The sequence below is a fragment of the Narcine bancroftii genome, chromosome 11 (genome assembly GCF_036971445.1).
Source record: "Narcine bancroftii isolate sNarBan1 chromosome 11, sNarBan1.hap1, whole genome shotgun sequence".
In the NCBI taxonomy this organism is placed as follows: Eukaryota; Metazoa; Chordata; class Chondrichthyes; order Torpediniformes; family Narcinidae; genus Narcine; species Narcine bancroftii.
The window spans coordinates 94389610-94404456 of NC_091479.1; the positions used below are offsets into that span (position 1 = coordinate 94389610).

General features: G+C 46.6%; 1 protein-coding gene across 1 annotated transcript in view; it reads left to right on the forward strand.

The window, feature by feature from the left end:
- The first annotated feature begins 846 nt into the window (after positions 1-846).
- Positions 847-14847, forward strand: part of LOC138746154 (receptor-type tyrosine-protein phosphatase R-like) — a 161787-nt gene continuing 147786 nt past the window's right edge. The window contains exons 1-2 of the mRNA XM_069904070.1: positions 847-1029; positions 5075-5397. Of these exons, the coding sequence (XP_069760171.1) occupies positions 945-1029; positions 5075-5397 (408 nt within the window). The 5' untranslated portion in view covers positions 847-944. The remainder of the gene's footprint in view (positions 1030-5074; positions 5398-14847) is intronic.

The following is a 14847-nucleotide window of genomic DNA, read 5'->3' on the forward strand; positions in this document are numbered from 1 at the left end:
CCCAGTAAAAGCTTTTACTTGCTGATAGATTCAACTGATGAATCGCGAATAACACATCAATTTCCCAGGATTGGCTGTCGTCGAGCAAGACTATGATCTTAAACCTGTGGGAATTAAGTATCTCAATGTTTGAGAGCATTGTTCCTTCTCTGATGTCGCTTCATTTGGTACCCAGGTTCCCTGTTTTAGCTTTGGTTTTCATTCCCCGAGAACGATACTGTCCATTAAACCTTGTCCCACCTCACCTCTACAATTTTAAAAGCGAGCCAGTTCAAAATCCCTGAGGTCATTCCAGTGCAGAAGCTCTAAATTTACAATTCACAAACCCATCAATATATTTTTTTTATATATATATATAAAGTGTTTTCGACCTATTTTTGTGACCAAATTAGTCCACTTACTCCACTCCCAATGATGCCAGCTGTTTTTAAAAATCTCGCAGGCGAGTTCAGATCCATAAAGTCCCCCCACCCCCACTCCCAACCTCCCAACCCCCCCCAAGCCCCCCCAACCCCCCCCCCCAAGCTACCACCCCCCAACCTCCCTACCCACCCCCCTACCCACCCCCCAACCTCCCTGATTGGTTCTGCGTCATGAATGAAAGTAGCAAAAGCCCTGTTGATTCTAAATTTCCGAGTTACTCTTTGCATTCCGACCTTCTGAGAAATAGATACCCCTGAGTCGTATTTGCACGTCAGACCCAAAGTTTAATTTACCGGGCACCTGGTGTAAATGCCCGGCATATTCGGCAAGACCTGGTCCCCTCCCTCTCTCCTCCCTCCCTCCCCCCCCCCCCCCCCCCCCCAGTTGTCCGTCGCACGCCAGACCAGTCTGCTCCAGCGAATCAATAATGCATTAGCTCCTGACAGTGTTCCAAGCGATGGGAGCAAGGCTGTTTGCTGAGGCAACTCCGCGGTCTCTGTCAGTGGTGGGGTTCCGCTTGGATGGTCCCGTTCAACGGTAAAGGTATGCGGGGCTGCCCATGTCTCCTGGTGGTGTGCCTCCTCCTCCTCCGGCTTCACGCTGCAGGTAGGTCCTGTTGCACCTGACTATTGCAGCGCACTGTCCGCGATTGAAGCCGAGGTGATGACCCAGGCCAGCTGGTTTATTGCTATAAAGTGGGGTATTGGTGCAAAAAGATTTGATCTTCGCTGACAATGCGGTTGGATTTATTGGGGGGGGGGGGGCGAGATTGCAAACATGCAGGGCAGGATTGCAATCGCTTCGCTAAAGAAGCGACCATCGGGTCTAAAGAGGGGACGGGTCAGCATGGCTGGAATCTTTAAGTCGTTGTTGAGCCGAGGACATCAAGGCCGATCGGGGCGAGAGGGCGGTTCAAGCCGGGCTGTGTTATCAGGCCTCGGTTTCAGCGCAGCCGGGGCGAGTGGGCAGCATCCAGGAGGGGCCAGCCCCACCAAGGGGCGGCTGCAGCCACGCTGGGCTGGGCACGGCAATGGGTCGTGACCGGTCGACACGGCGGGGCTGGACCCTGACCCGTTCCACACCACTGCAGGTGAAAGGCGTCAACACGCACTGGCCACAGCGATTTAATATTTTAGCGCAGATTAAACTGAAATTGCGGACCCCAGCCCCGAATAAACGCGCGTCGCCCCCTCCTCTAGATCCAGCGACTGCTTCGTCACCGGGTCTTCAAACCTCCCCTCCCCTTTTCACCTGCTTCCCTCCCTCTCAGGCAGTGGGGAGACCTTCTGCCCTCGGCAGCTCAATCCTGACCTCCGCTGCCTGTCTGGGTGGGGATTGGAGCCCGTGGCTTTGCTCCGGGCGGTCCCACACCCCCAAAACAGTAAGGTGCCCCGAGGAGCAGGGTCTGGCACTAGGGTAGGGTAGAGCCTGGTGAAATGATTTGAAGATACTTGTGCCAGATGGCATTTCAACCCCCTCCCCCCCCCCCATTTAGTTTTGGCCAAAAAAATCTGTATCACGGGTAAAAGTCGACCCCACCCCCTATTTTTAAGCTTCCCGGCCACCCACCCACACTCGGTTCCTGGCCGCCCGTCCATCCCAGCTCTCGACCCTCGAATGCCGCAGGTACTTGCAAAAGTAATATGAGTGCAATGGTCGCCCCCCCCCCCCCAATTTTATCCTAAAAATTGGTCCACAAATTTTCAGCTCGGGTCCTCATTAAAAGACAAAAATAAACATCACGGTTAGAAGGGCCGAATGGCCTGTTTTCTGTGCTGTGGTGTTCTCTGGCTGCTTTATCGTTATTTGCCTTCCTTCCAGTCGTCATTGTCTCCCAGTCACTTTAAAGGTTGGCTTTGGATTTCTCATGGTTCAGGCCATCTGCCGAGTGTCCCTGTCCTGTCATCCTTGCCCTGTACCCCCTTGTTATTTGACCCAACTATGCTGTTGGCTTGAACTGCCTTCTGAAAGGACCTGACAAGCCAGCGCAGTTGCAGCAAACACCAGAGGATATGTGTACATAGGGAGGAAAGTTTAGGGGAGACATCAGGGGTAAGTTTATTTACGCAGACACTTGTGAGCGCCTGGAATGCATTGCTGGGGTTGTGTTGGAGACTGGAACAATAGGGGCATTTAAGAGACTCTGAGACAAAAACATAGATGAAAGAAAAATATAGACATGAGGTAGGGAGGGTTTAGTTTTATTTTGGTAGATGTATTGGGTTATCACCACATTGTGGACTGAAGGGTCTGTAATGTTTTATATTCTACGCCTTCCAATCAGTCTTCCAGTGACATGTGGTCCCCATGATTTTCTTTGAACAAAACCTGACTGCACCCACCTGTAAAAACATAACTCCCAAAACATGCATAATTATATATTTACTTAAAAACTTGGTGACAAAATCAATATGCTGTCGAATTTATTATATGGATTTCTAACTGATGAGCAATTCACCAAGAAGCAGAAGGCAAGATCATTGTGGTTTATAACCCGACAAATTTAATGACATTGTCCTGCATTTACTGCGTTGATTAATGCATTGTATTTGATTATTGAATCAGTGGCTGAATATAGAAATATGACTTCCCCTCGGTAAATTTTACATGGCAGTCATTCTTCTATATATTCTCTCTATATGCTTATTTTAATATCATCTGCATTAACTTTAAATACTCCAGTATATTCAAAATTAACATAGATTATTAGAAAAAATATACAGCATGAAGCAATATACAAAATAAAGAATATAAAGATTAAAAAGTGACCTGCTGCACTGAAAACCCCTGATCAAAGCAAAATGGTTGACACATTGTAAAAGAGTGTGAGAGTTGTATGTTTTTGAACTGACTACATTTTCAATATTGGCTGTTTAAGGCTGAGATCAGTGTTCAAGTGAGTTGATACAGGATCAGCTATGATCTTATTGACAAGGTTGTAGGGCTGTGTGATTTACTTCTACTCTATTTCTTGCAGTGATGCATTGATCTATTTAGTTTTCATCAAAAGCTACTGGTAAAATGCCACAGAGTGTGGAAGAGAAGTTGCTTTGCATTACTGCATGATCCTGGGGAAAAAAGAATAAGGTTTGGGGTGGAACAAGGGATAATTTTTCATGTGCTGGCTGGTTATCAAACTGTTAACATTCTAACATCTGAGACGTCACCACTGTAGCTGTGTTTAATCTTGGGGTTTCCTACCTATCAGTATTGTATCAGTGCTTTCATTAAAAAGATAGATGAACTTCAAGAAAGTAGCCTATCACCATGCTCTTTTAGACAATTAAGGCTATATAACAAATTGGTCATAAATTGGTCAGTCCAGCTGTGTAATTTTGGATCGAAGAGAGAATAGGGTCACTCAATGCAATGTATAAGTTACAATGGTTACTTTTCAATATTTCCTGTGCAATAATAAAGAAATAGGGGGCTAGGTTGCAGATCAATCTATTGAATGCATCCTATTTTCTTTTGTGGCTTAGAAAACCCAAATAATCATTTTATTGGAGTGATTTGCAAACAATACTCAACATATATTATGGTGGTTGCCGTTCTTCACTGCTCTATTTGTACATTGAAACATTATGTATGTTGAGCTGAAGATTCTTCTTTTCATCAAGAAGGTATAATATGCAGAGAATGGGAAGAGTTGGACATGTGAGCTGTTTATTGGTAGCACAAGTCTAGTGCTCTCCTTCTCCCAGGTTTAAGCTACTGTTCAGGTGAAACACAAGGAGGGCGATCTGATTATGACATAAACTAAAATTCCACTTGCATAGAATGTTTAGTGCATTTTTCAGCTGTACTTCAAGAAGAGATTAAAATAATTATTTATAATAATTACAACATGGTTTCATAAAGTTCCAGAATAAATTGTTGGGCTTTTTTGTAATAGGGCATTTAGCGCCCATCTGTTGAGAAATTAGTGCTTATACCTCAGTGAAAGTAGCAAGACTTTGAGAAAGTTCTGAGAATAACAAATGGAACCTTAGATTTATCCTCTTCATTAAAATTTTCCACTTTACAGGAAGAAGTGAATCTGTTGCATTGTTCAAGTGAACCGGCGTGGACTTGAAGGGCCAACGTGGCCTGTTTCCACGCCGTAAACAGTTATATGGTTAAATCTGTAGGTCAGAAGTTTGACCGCAGTGCAATAGCCAATTCTGAGTCCCAGACTTTAGAGAGAATACAGAAGAGATTTACCAGAATGATTCTAGTAATTAAGGACTTTAGTTGGTTTTGTAGACTTTAGTTGTTTATAGAGACTGAAGAAACAGTGGTTATTCTCCCTTAAAGCAGAAGACATGTTAACATTAAGAATAAAATGCAAGGGTAATAGTTGAGGTGGATTCAATTGGACCTGTCATTAGGATATGGGGGGAGTGGATTACTCTTGTATGGCTTCAATAGATTAAGTGGCCCTCTGTACTGTAACTCCTGTTTGGGGATTGAATAATATTCACATCTTGAATTTGGACTATGTTGAATAAAGGAGTGCCATACGATGATTGGTGAAGCCTTTTGTTAAAAGGAACATGTAATGTTGTGTTTCAAGACTTAATAATGCATGTCTATTTACCGGCTAAGGTTATTGAGTTTAATTTATTTGCAGAGACATTAAATTATCTTCCCTAAATAATTCCCTTTACAGGGTGCTTTTCAGGAGATCATGAACATTTTGAGACAAGAGGGCGGAAAATGCCTTTTACCAATGGAAAACCAGCATTTATCTACGACCACGTACAAAGCAGTGGTGAAGGTGTGGACTTGCATGGGGTTGAAATGCATAAGAGCAGAATCCATGAGCCATCCTTCAACCAATACATCGACCGAAGAAGACCGTATCCCGCTATGATTGTCAAATCCACTTTCCCAAGACTATCAAATGATCGAAGCACTCACTTTGTCTCAAACGATGATCAGCGGTCAGAAATCGAAAACCGTGCTATTCCAAAAAGTGACTTGATATCAGTGGTAAGTGGCAGTCTCAAATTGTAAAACAACTTCCTTTGACAGGTGTTGGTAAACAGGTCTTTTTAAAAAAAATCCCAGTATCATTACAAAGTATAAAGTATCTACAGCAGATCTGTGCCATTTGGTTGTGTCAATACTCACTCGGCACACGTCTCTCCAATTGTCCAACTCCATCACCATATCTTTCCTTTGGTTTCCCTTTCATATCCAGCTTTCCCTGCTGTTTGGTTCAACTCCATTTGTGGGTGAAGAAGTTTTTCTTCAAGTAAATGTAAACCGTCTAGTGTTTAAGACCCTTGGTTCTATTTTCTCTCGGAAATGGGAACAGCTCTCCATTCACCATATCAAATCATTTAAGACCTATCTCAGTTTATACTATCTTCCCAGCCTTGTTTTTTGAGAGGGGAAACAAGTTCTTCATAGCTTTCATTCTTCATAGCTACACATAAATGCATATAGACGGAGAAGATATTAGAGAATCCTAATTTCCAATGAATGCCAGTTGTTTCAGAACAAATTTACAATCTAATAAAAAGTCTTCAAAGAAAATGGAGACCAATGATCATCTTGAATAAATGATTATCTTCGAGTACTTACACCCTACCTATTTATGAAGTTAGCTGGTTTACATTGAATTTCTTTCCACTTTCTGCCATTTTCTTTCAACACTTTTTTATTAGATTGTAAACTTGTTTGACATTGAAAGATTTTGCTACAATCTGTAGGGAGATGCTGAATGAAAATCATTTTTTTTTCCAATCTATTGCCTTGATTATGTTTTGGAAACTGCAAGGATGATCTGTCAGTTATCATATAAGTTAGTAATTATCAAAACATATTTATTTTCTATCATAACCAGAACAGTTCCAAAAATATGAATGATTTTTGCACAGGACTGACAAATTCAAGGATCATCTGACTGTACATATCCAACCAGATGAAACGGTAGGCATTTTTAAACTGCCTTGTAAAATGTGGTTAACTGGGCAATTTTCCAGGTTAGTGCCTCATTCACAGGGCAGTTTGAAAGGGTCTAACACAGTTAGGCACGTCGGAAATCAACCACGTCCCTGCCCTACCTCGGAACCTAGGTCACGTCCTCCTGTGGCTTGAGAGCGAAAATGGCCGACCTAGTTACTCCTGTAACAGTGCTGGCATTACAGGGAATCCCCAGCAGAAAGGGAGAGAGGGGTCCCCGCAATCACCCTGGGGGGGGGGGGGGAATGCTGGAATCGGTGGGCCGGGGGGGGGAATGCTGCAATTGGCAGGCTGGTGGGGGCAGAGGGGTTGGCAGGGGAAGGGGAGCACGGTTGACGGTGGGAGGGAGACTGACAGGTGGTGGGGTGGGGGAAGACCAGATTGCATGATGCGTCATTTATCACGTCATTGCGGGGGTGAGATCTTTCTTAAATCACTGGGTTGGCGATTTACTGGGGCCATCTCACCCCAGCTGAAAAGGTGCTGGAGGCACCTTTACCCCACTAATCGCACCTGGGTCCCAGGAGGGCGACCCGGCTGCTGCAGCTTAAAAGCACCTAGTATTTCTACGGAGCCACTGCACGCACACATACATGCAGAGTACACAGCACATTCTAATCACATGTATACAGATATAATTTAAAATCAACACACACACACACACACATATATATTCTGGAATAATATACTCATTTAATTTATGAGGTTACAGGAGATTTCATCAATCTTCCAGCCTGTGGAAAGAAACTATTTCCCAGCTGGCAGTCCTGATTTTAATAGTCCTGTACCTCTTCCTGAAATTATTGGAAAATCTAGATTTACCTTCCATCGTGCTCTGCTAAGTTTGTTGCTGCCCTTCAGTGGAACATTGTTTCCCCCTGTTTTGAGATGTTGATTAACAAATCCAAATCTTGCAGAATGCAGTTAAATATGACCTGGGTTTATTTGCAAGTAAAATTTGTGTTTTCCAATTTTTTTCCCCAAAGTAGCACCTGCTTTTGTTTTATAAATTGGGCTGAAACTTGCTGCCCTTGCTCATTGCAGCCCAAAGTAATGAGCAGAGAATTATCCTTTAAAGTGGCGCCATCGGGAGCTTGTGGTCTGAAGCTGTCTGGATCCCCCTCTGAGGCCCTGTGAGATGTCTATGAGCCTTCAGCAATCCTGCTGTTAAAAGCCAAAACAGAGCCCAAAGTATCTTTGACGTCTGGTTATCCTACATCCCCTGCACAGTGGGTTGTGAAAAAATACAAAAAGATGACTGCTGAGCATTGTTTGACATTATCATCTGTACACGTGACTAGATTTAAATATAGTACAGTGTATATATTGACAACCCTGCATCGACCAATAAGTTGGAGAGAGGGCTAAGTGTCTTACAGCTAATGAAAACACAGCCAATTATAGTATTAAAAACAGTGCATTTTTCACCATTTCCCCCAAAAGTGTTGTGAATGAATGATGATCATGTGTTTAATCAGTTTTGGTTGTCCTACCAACCACCCCCACCCCCATCTCCCCTCCCCCTCTCATGTCCCACAAACTACCTCCACCCCTCCCCCAACATTTCTTCCCTTCTGTCCCAACACCTTCTAAACACCCACCCTGAACCTTACTCAAATGCCCACCCTGAACCTTACTCAAATGCCCACCCTGAACTATACTCAAATGCCCACCCTGAACTATACTCAAATGCCCACCCTGAACTATACTCAAATGCCCACCCTGAACTATACTCAAATGCCCACCCTGAACTATACTCAAATGCCCACCCTGAACTATACTCAAATGCCCACCCTGAACTATACTCAAATGCCCACCCTGAACTATACTCAAATGCCCACCCTGAACTATACTCAAATGCCCACCCTGAACTATACTCAAATGCCCACCCTGAACCTTACTCAAATGCCCACCCTGAACCTTACTCAAACTCCTACTGTGTCTTCAGAGTTCTCATTATCTGATCCCAAATGATCTGGCCTCAGCAAAGGTCTGATATTCGTATCTCTGCGCCCACATAACAACGGATTCTGTACCCATCACAATGCTGAACTCTTCTTCTGCTACCACCTCCTCATTGCCTAATTCTTGACAAGGAATCCTAACACCTCCCCCCCTCCCCCAACTTCCTACTAATGATCCTTTTGTCCATTGCCAAGTCTTCCTCTTGAACACTCCTCATTCTTTCCTGCTCGACCTTTTCATCTAATTGCTGATAGGACATCAACCATCTGGACTTTCCACCCCTCCTCACGTGGTCCTACCCCCTCATCCCTGTACCTCACAAAAACATTGCTTTCCACTAACCTTGCACCAACACCAGCTTTTACCATTAAACTTGCCATCAATGGCAGTGTGGTTGTGGGCTGGTGCCTCTACCTTGCGGTGTCCATGTGTCTCTCTTGCATCCTGCCCTCCTCCCCATGGTGTCTTCCCCTACACTATCTCACTTTAGTCCCCTCCCCAAGACCCTCATTCCTTTTTTTAAATCGTCGATAGATGGTTCATCTACCCTTCCCACTTTAGTCTCGATAAAGGGTCCTGACCAGAACTGACTCGCCATTTCTATCCACGGATGCTACCTGTCCCATTGAGTGCCTTCTGCTTTCCTTTGAGTTCCAGCCTCAAGTCTTGTTCTCAGCTGTTTGCATTAGGTGTTCATCAAACTTGATTGACAGAGAACTAACCAATCATATACACTGTCCCTGGTTTCAAGGTTTACACAATTTACAACTGCTTATAGATGTATCCATTATTATGGACAGAAGGCTTGCCTTGTTTCTCTAGGCAGAAGACTATTAATGAGTACCATCCAGGGCATTTAATTAAATTGACATTAATGCAATCAGTATTGATATTACTATTGAAATTCTGCATAATTAATTATATTGCCTCTAATATTGTTCCCATCCAAATTTAAGAAATTCATGTGCAAGATAGATTTTAAGGAATTAATGCACCATGCTTACTTTGTTAAATTGCAAATAGTTGCAATGTGTGCAAGCAAAGACCATTCAGGAGAATATGGATGGGAATATTAATTTGAATCCAATGTCAGCAAGGAAAAAAAAACTACCTTTGACTGAGTTGCTCTTATTTTTACTAAACCTAAGCTTGTGTTGACGGATAATTTGAGAGCTGGAATAAGGATGGCAAAGGCCTGTAGGTAGCATTTCTTCCAAGCTTCAAAGCCAGTTCTTGTACTTTAAAGAAAATCTTAAAACCTAAAACTACAATGACTCCAGGCTGATCAAGCAGTGTTTGAGAGATTTCTGTGCTGCATGGCAGAGGAACATGTTAATCAGCTGCTGTGTGATATTTGACAGAGGTGAAATTTGTCATTTTACTAATGAAGTTAGAATGGCTTAATTAATAATGTTAAAACAGATCAGATTTATTGTCAGAGTACATACATGATGTCGCATACAACCCTGAGATTCTTTTTCCTGCAGCCGATTCAGTTACTACTTATTGGTGGTGCAAAAATCTGTACTCAAAGTGCACAGATTTAAAAAAAATGTAAATTGTGCAATACAGCAAGAAATAAAGTGCAAAACTAAGAGTCCTTAAATGAGTTTCTGATTGAGTTTGACGTTGAGGAGTTTGGTGGGGGAGCAACTCTTCCTGAACCTGGTGGTGGGGAGTCTCGTGGCACCGATACCTCTTTCCTGTTGGCAGCAACGAGAACAGGACATGTGGATCCTTGAAGATTGCTGTTGCTCTCCGATGGCAGCGTTCCCTGTAGACTTTCTTGACAGTGGGGAGAATTTGGCTTGTGATATCCTGGGTTGTGTCCGCTACCTTTTGCAGGGCTTCAGGCTCGTGGGGGTATTGTTGACCTCATACCAACACACTTTCCACCACACAACTGTAGAATTTGCCAGGGTTTCTGGTGTCCTAACAAATCTCCACAAACTCCCGAGGAAGTAGAGGGACTGACATGATCATTGGTCTTCAGCATTGTAATTAAAAAGAATCTCTGGAAGCATGTGATTGATGGTTGACTTTTGTCAGTTTTAAAGTCCGAATTCTATGACATTCAAAATGTGTATGTGTGTGTGTGTGTGTGTTTGTGGAAGCAATGAAATCTGAACATCCACATTGTGGAGTAAATATTTTAACTAAGGAGGTCATGCCCTTACAAGAGTAGGGTTTTTGTTATATATTATTGCTCTGGGGTTGAAACTCTCTTTAAAATTAGTCTGCCATGCATAACTTCTTAACTAATATCTGAAAATTGAGAATAAATGCATACGTTTACCATCAAAGACAGTTTTGCCAAATCTTCTCTGGTTTTTCCTTTGGCGTGAAGATTAGAATTATCTGGCTGCATGTAATTATGAGAACACAAACTGTTGTGACGATGGCTAAAAAGCTCCGTGTCTCACTGTATTGGTAATTTCTGCAGGATATCAGAATGAGATGGTACCACATTTCATTGTGAGTGGGTGATGGCGTTTCAAATTCTTTGTAGATTGAACAATTATAATCTGCGACCTTGGGATAGTCTTTGCTGTCGTCAATTTGCTGACAGAATCAATGATTCGGGCTACTTTTGATCAGCTGGTGATGAAGTGAGTAGGTTAGATGATCTTGATTTGGTTGGTGCAGAGAAGAAGTACATTCTGCTTCTGGAATATACTGAAGAGCATTATTCAGTGGCGTAATTTATATACTCTGAGAAATTTGGAGAATTGTGTGCAGGTTTGGTCATCTAACGACAGGTAAGATAGCAATAAGATGGGAAGAGTGCAGAGATTGACTTGGATGTTGCCTGGACTTGAGGAACTGAGTTACAGGGGAAGATTAAAACAGGTTAGGACTTTATGCTCTGGAGTGTAGAAGAATTGGGGAGATTCGATAGATGTATTTAAAATTATGAGGGGTAGGCAGGCTCTTCCCACTGAGGGTCGGTGAGATACAAACTAGAGGACATGGGTTAAGGGTGAAAGGGGAAAAGTTTACAGGGAACATTAGTGAGGAACATCTTCACACAGAGAGGGGTGGGAGTGTGGACTGTGCTGTCAGCTGAAGTGGTGGATGCGGGCTCAATTTTCACATTTAAGAAGGATTTGGACAGGTACATGGATGGGAGGGGTATGAGGGCTCTGGACTGGTCAGTGGGACAAGGCAGAAAAAATGGTTTGGCACAGACTAGAAGAGCAGAAGGGGTGTATTTCTGTGGTGCAAAGTTCTATGGTTCTAAATGCAAACAGTATTTAACTTAATTTGTTTGAATGGCTACTTTGTATTTCTTCTGCCAATTCTTAAAGCTAAGCAAGTTTTAATTCTTTTTAATTAAAAAAAAACCCAACTGTTAGTAAATTATGGGAATTGCAGGGAAAAGTAAATAATGTATTATTCTGTTTCTAAGTGAACATGCTGACAATAATTGCATTAGTTTTCTGTATTTATATGGAATATCTTTTTTCCCTATTGATTCTCTTTATGCATAATTCAGCTTCTGGGGTGCCGCATATGTATGGATTTCAGGACTGGGAAGATTAATGGACTCTGTCTTTTTGCAACCAAAACCTTTTTTTAAAAATCCTCTCATCCAACACAGTCAATGCTGAATGCAACTCGAACATCCTTTCATCCTTCCCCAGCTCACACCATCAGGACAACATTTTGTTTTTGCACATTTCCTTTTTTATGCCTCTCTTATATTTGTCTCAACTGACCCTCCCCCCCACCCCCATATTGACCTTCTGAATTGACAAAAAATACGCATTTTCCATTTGATTTCTTGCTAACTATGTTTAATTAATCAGTTCCCAGGAAGGGAAAGATCTTCCAAGAAGGTTGTACATTCTTTCCTGAGAAGTATATCTTAGCACTTGAGGTATTAACCTTATTGATCTTGTTTTCTCCTTTTCCATCTCTCAATGATGACACTTTAACCAGTGATACATCACGTGTGATCCATACACATTTAGGTAAACCCCGACTTGGTTGTTTTTATTGACTTTCTGTGATTTTTAATGATTGGTATATTTTCACTCTGAGATTCATTTGACACTTTATTCTGTTTCGAATCTTATTTTCTAAATAGTGTGAATATCTAATTTAAATGTAATTCAGTGCACATTTCTATGTGAACATTAATTTGCTAATTAAATGCCTATTTTGTGTTTATTAATGCAAACTCGGAGCGCCTCGCCACCCTCTCACTTCCCCGGTCCGCAGGAGCAGTTTACCTTCACTCTACCCGGTCCGCACGGGGCCCTCTGCCTTCACTCTACCCGGTCCGCACGGGGCCCTCTGCCTTCACTCTACCCGGTCCGCACGGGGCCCTCTGCCTTCACTCTACCCGGTCCGCACGGGGCCCTCTGCCTTCACTCTACCCGGTCCGCACGGGGCCCTCTGCCTTCACTCTACCCGGTCCGCACGGGGCCCTCTGCCTTCACTCTACCCGGTCTGCACGGGGCCCTCTGCCTTCACTCTACCCGGTCCGCACGGGGCCCTCTGCCTTCACTCTACCCGGTCCGCACGGGGCCCTCTGCCTTCACTCTACCCGGTCCGCACGGGGCCCTCTGCCTTCACTCTACCCGGTCCGCACGGGGCCCTCTGCCTTCACTCTACCCGGTCCGCACGGGGCCCTCTGCCTTCACTCTACCCGGTCCGCACGGGGCCCTCTGCCTTCACTCTACCCGGTCCGCACGGGGCCCTCTGCCTTCACTCTACCCGGTCCGCACGGGGCCCTCTGCCTTCACTCTACCCGGTCCGCACAGGGCCCTCTGCCTTCACTCTACCCGGTCCGCACAGGGCCCTCTGCCTTCACTACCCGGTCCGCACAGGGCCCTCTGCCTTCACTCTACCCGGTCCGCACGGGGCCCTCTGCCTTCACTCTACCCGGTCCGCACGGGGCCCTCTGCCTTCACTCTACCCGGTCCGCACGGGGCCCTCTGCCTTCACTCTACCCGGTCCGCACAGGACCCTCTGCCTTCACTCTACCCGGTCCGCACGGGGCCCTCTGCCTTCACTCTACCCGGTCCGCACGCGGCCCTCTGCCTTCACTCTACCCGGTCCGCACAGGGCGCTCTGCCTTCACTCTACCCGGTCCGCAGGAACGCCTCACCACCCTCTCACTCCCCTGTCCGCATCGGGCGCTCTGCCTTCACTCTACCCGGTCCACAGGAGCGCCTCACCCTCTCACTCCCCGGTCCGCACGGGGCCCTCTGCCTTCACTCTACCCAGTCCGCACGGGGCCCTCTGCCTTCACTCTACCCGGTCCGCACGGGGCCCTCTGCCTTCACTCTACCCGGTCCGCAGGAGCGCCTCACCACCCTCTCACTCCCCTGTCCGCATCGGGCGCTCTGCCTTCACTCTACCCGGTCCGCATGGCGCCTTCTGCCTTCACTCTACCCGGTCCACAGGAGCGCCTCACCCTCTCACTCCCCGGTCCGCACGGGGCCCTCTGCCTTCACTCTACCCAGTCCGCACAGGGCCCTCTGCCTTCACTCTACCCGGTCCGCACAGGGCCCTCTGCCTTCACTCTACCCGGTCCGCACGGGGCCCTCTGCCTTCACTCTACCCGGTCCGCACGGGTCCCTCTGCCTTCACTCTACCCGGTCCGCACGGGGCCCTCTGCCTTCACTCTACCCGGTCCGCACGGGGCCCTCTGCCTTCACTCTACCCGGTCCGTACGGGGCCCTCTGCCTTCACTCTACCCGGTCCGCACGGGGCCCTCTGCCTTCACTCTACCCGGTCCGCACGAGGCCCTCTGCCTTCACTCTACCCGGTCCGCACGGGGCCCTCTGCCTTCACTCTACCCGGTCCGCACGGGGCCCTCCGCCTTCACTCTACCCGGTCCGCACGGGGCCCTCTGCCTTCACTCTACCCGGTCCGCATGGCGCCTTCTGCCTTCACTCTACCCGGTCCACAGGAGCGCCTCACCCTCTCACTCCCCGGTCCGCACGGGGCCCTCTGCCTTCACTCTACCCAGTCCGCACAGGGCCCTCTGCCTTCACTCTACCCGGTCCGCACAGGGCCCTCTGCCTTCACTCTACCCGGTCCGCACGGGGCCCTCTGCCTTCACTCTACCCGGTCCGCACGGGTCCCTCTGCCTTCACTCTACCCGGTCCGCACGGGGCCCTCTGCCTTCACTCTACCCGGTCCGCACGGGGCCCTCTGCCTTCACTCTACCCGGTCCGCACGGGGCCCTCTGCCTTCACTCTACCCGGTCCGCACGGGGCCCTCTGCCTTCACTCTACCCGGTCCGCACGGGGCCCTCTGCCTTCACTCTACCCGGTCCGCACGGGGCCCTCTGCCTTCACTCTACCCGGTCCGCACGGGGCCCTCCGCCTTCACTCTACCCGGTCCGCACGGGGCCCTCTGCCTTCACTCTACCCGGTCCGCACGGGGCCCTCTGCCTTCACTCTACCCGGTCCGCACGGGGCCCTCTGCCTTCACTCTACCCGGTCCGCACGGGGCCCTCCGCCTTCACTCTACCCGGTCCGCACGGGGCCC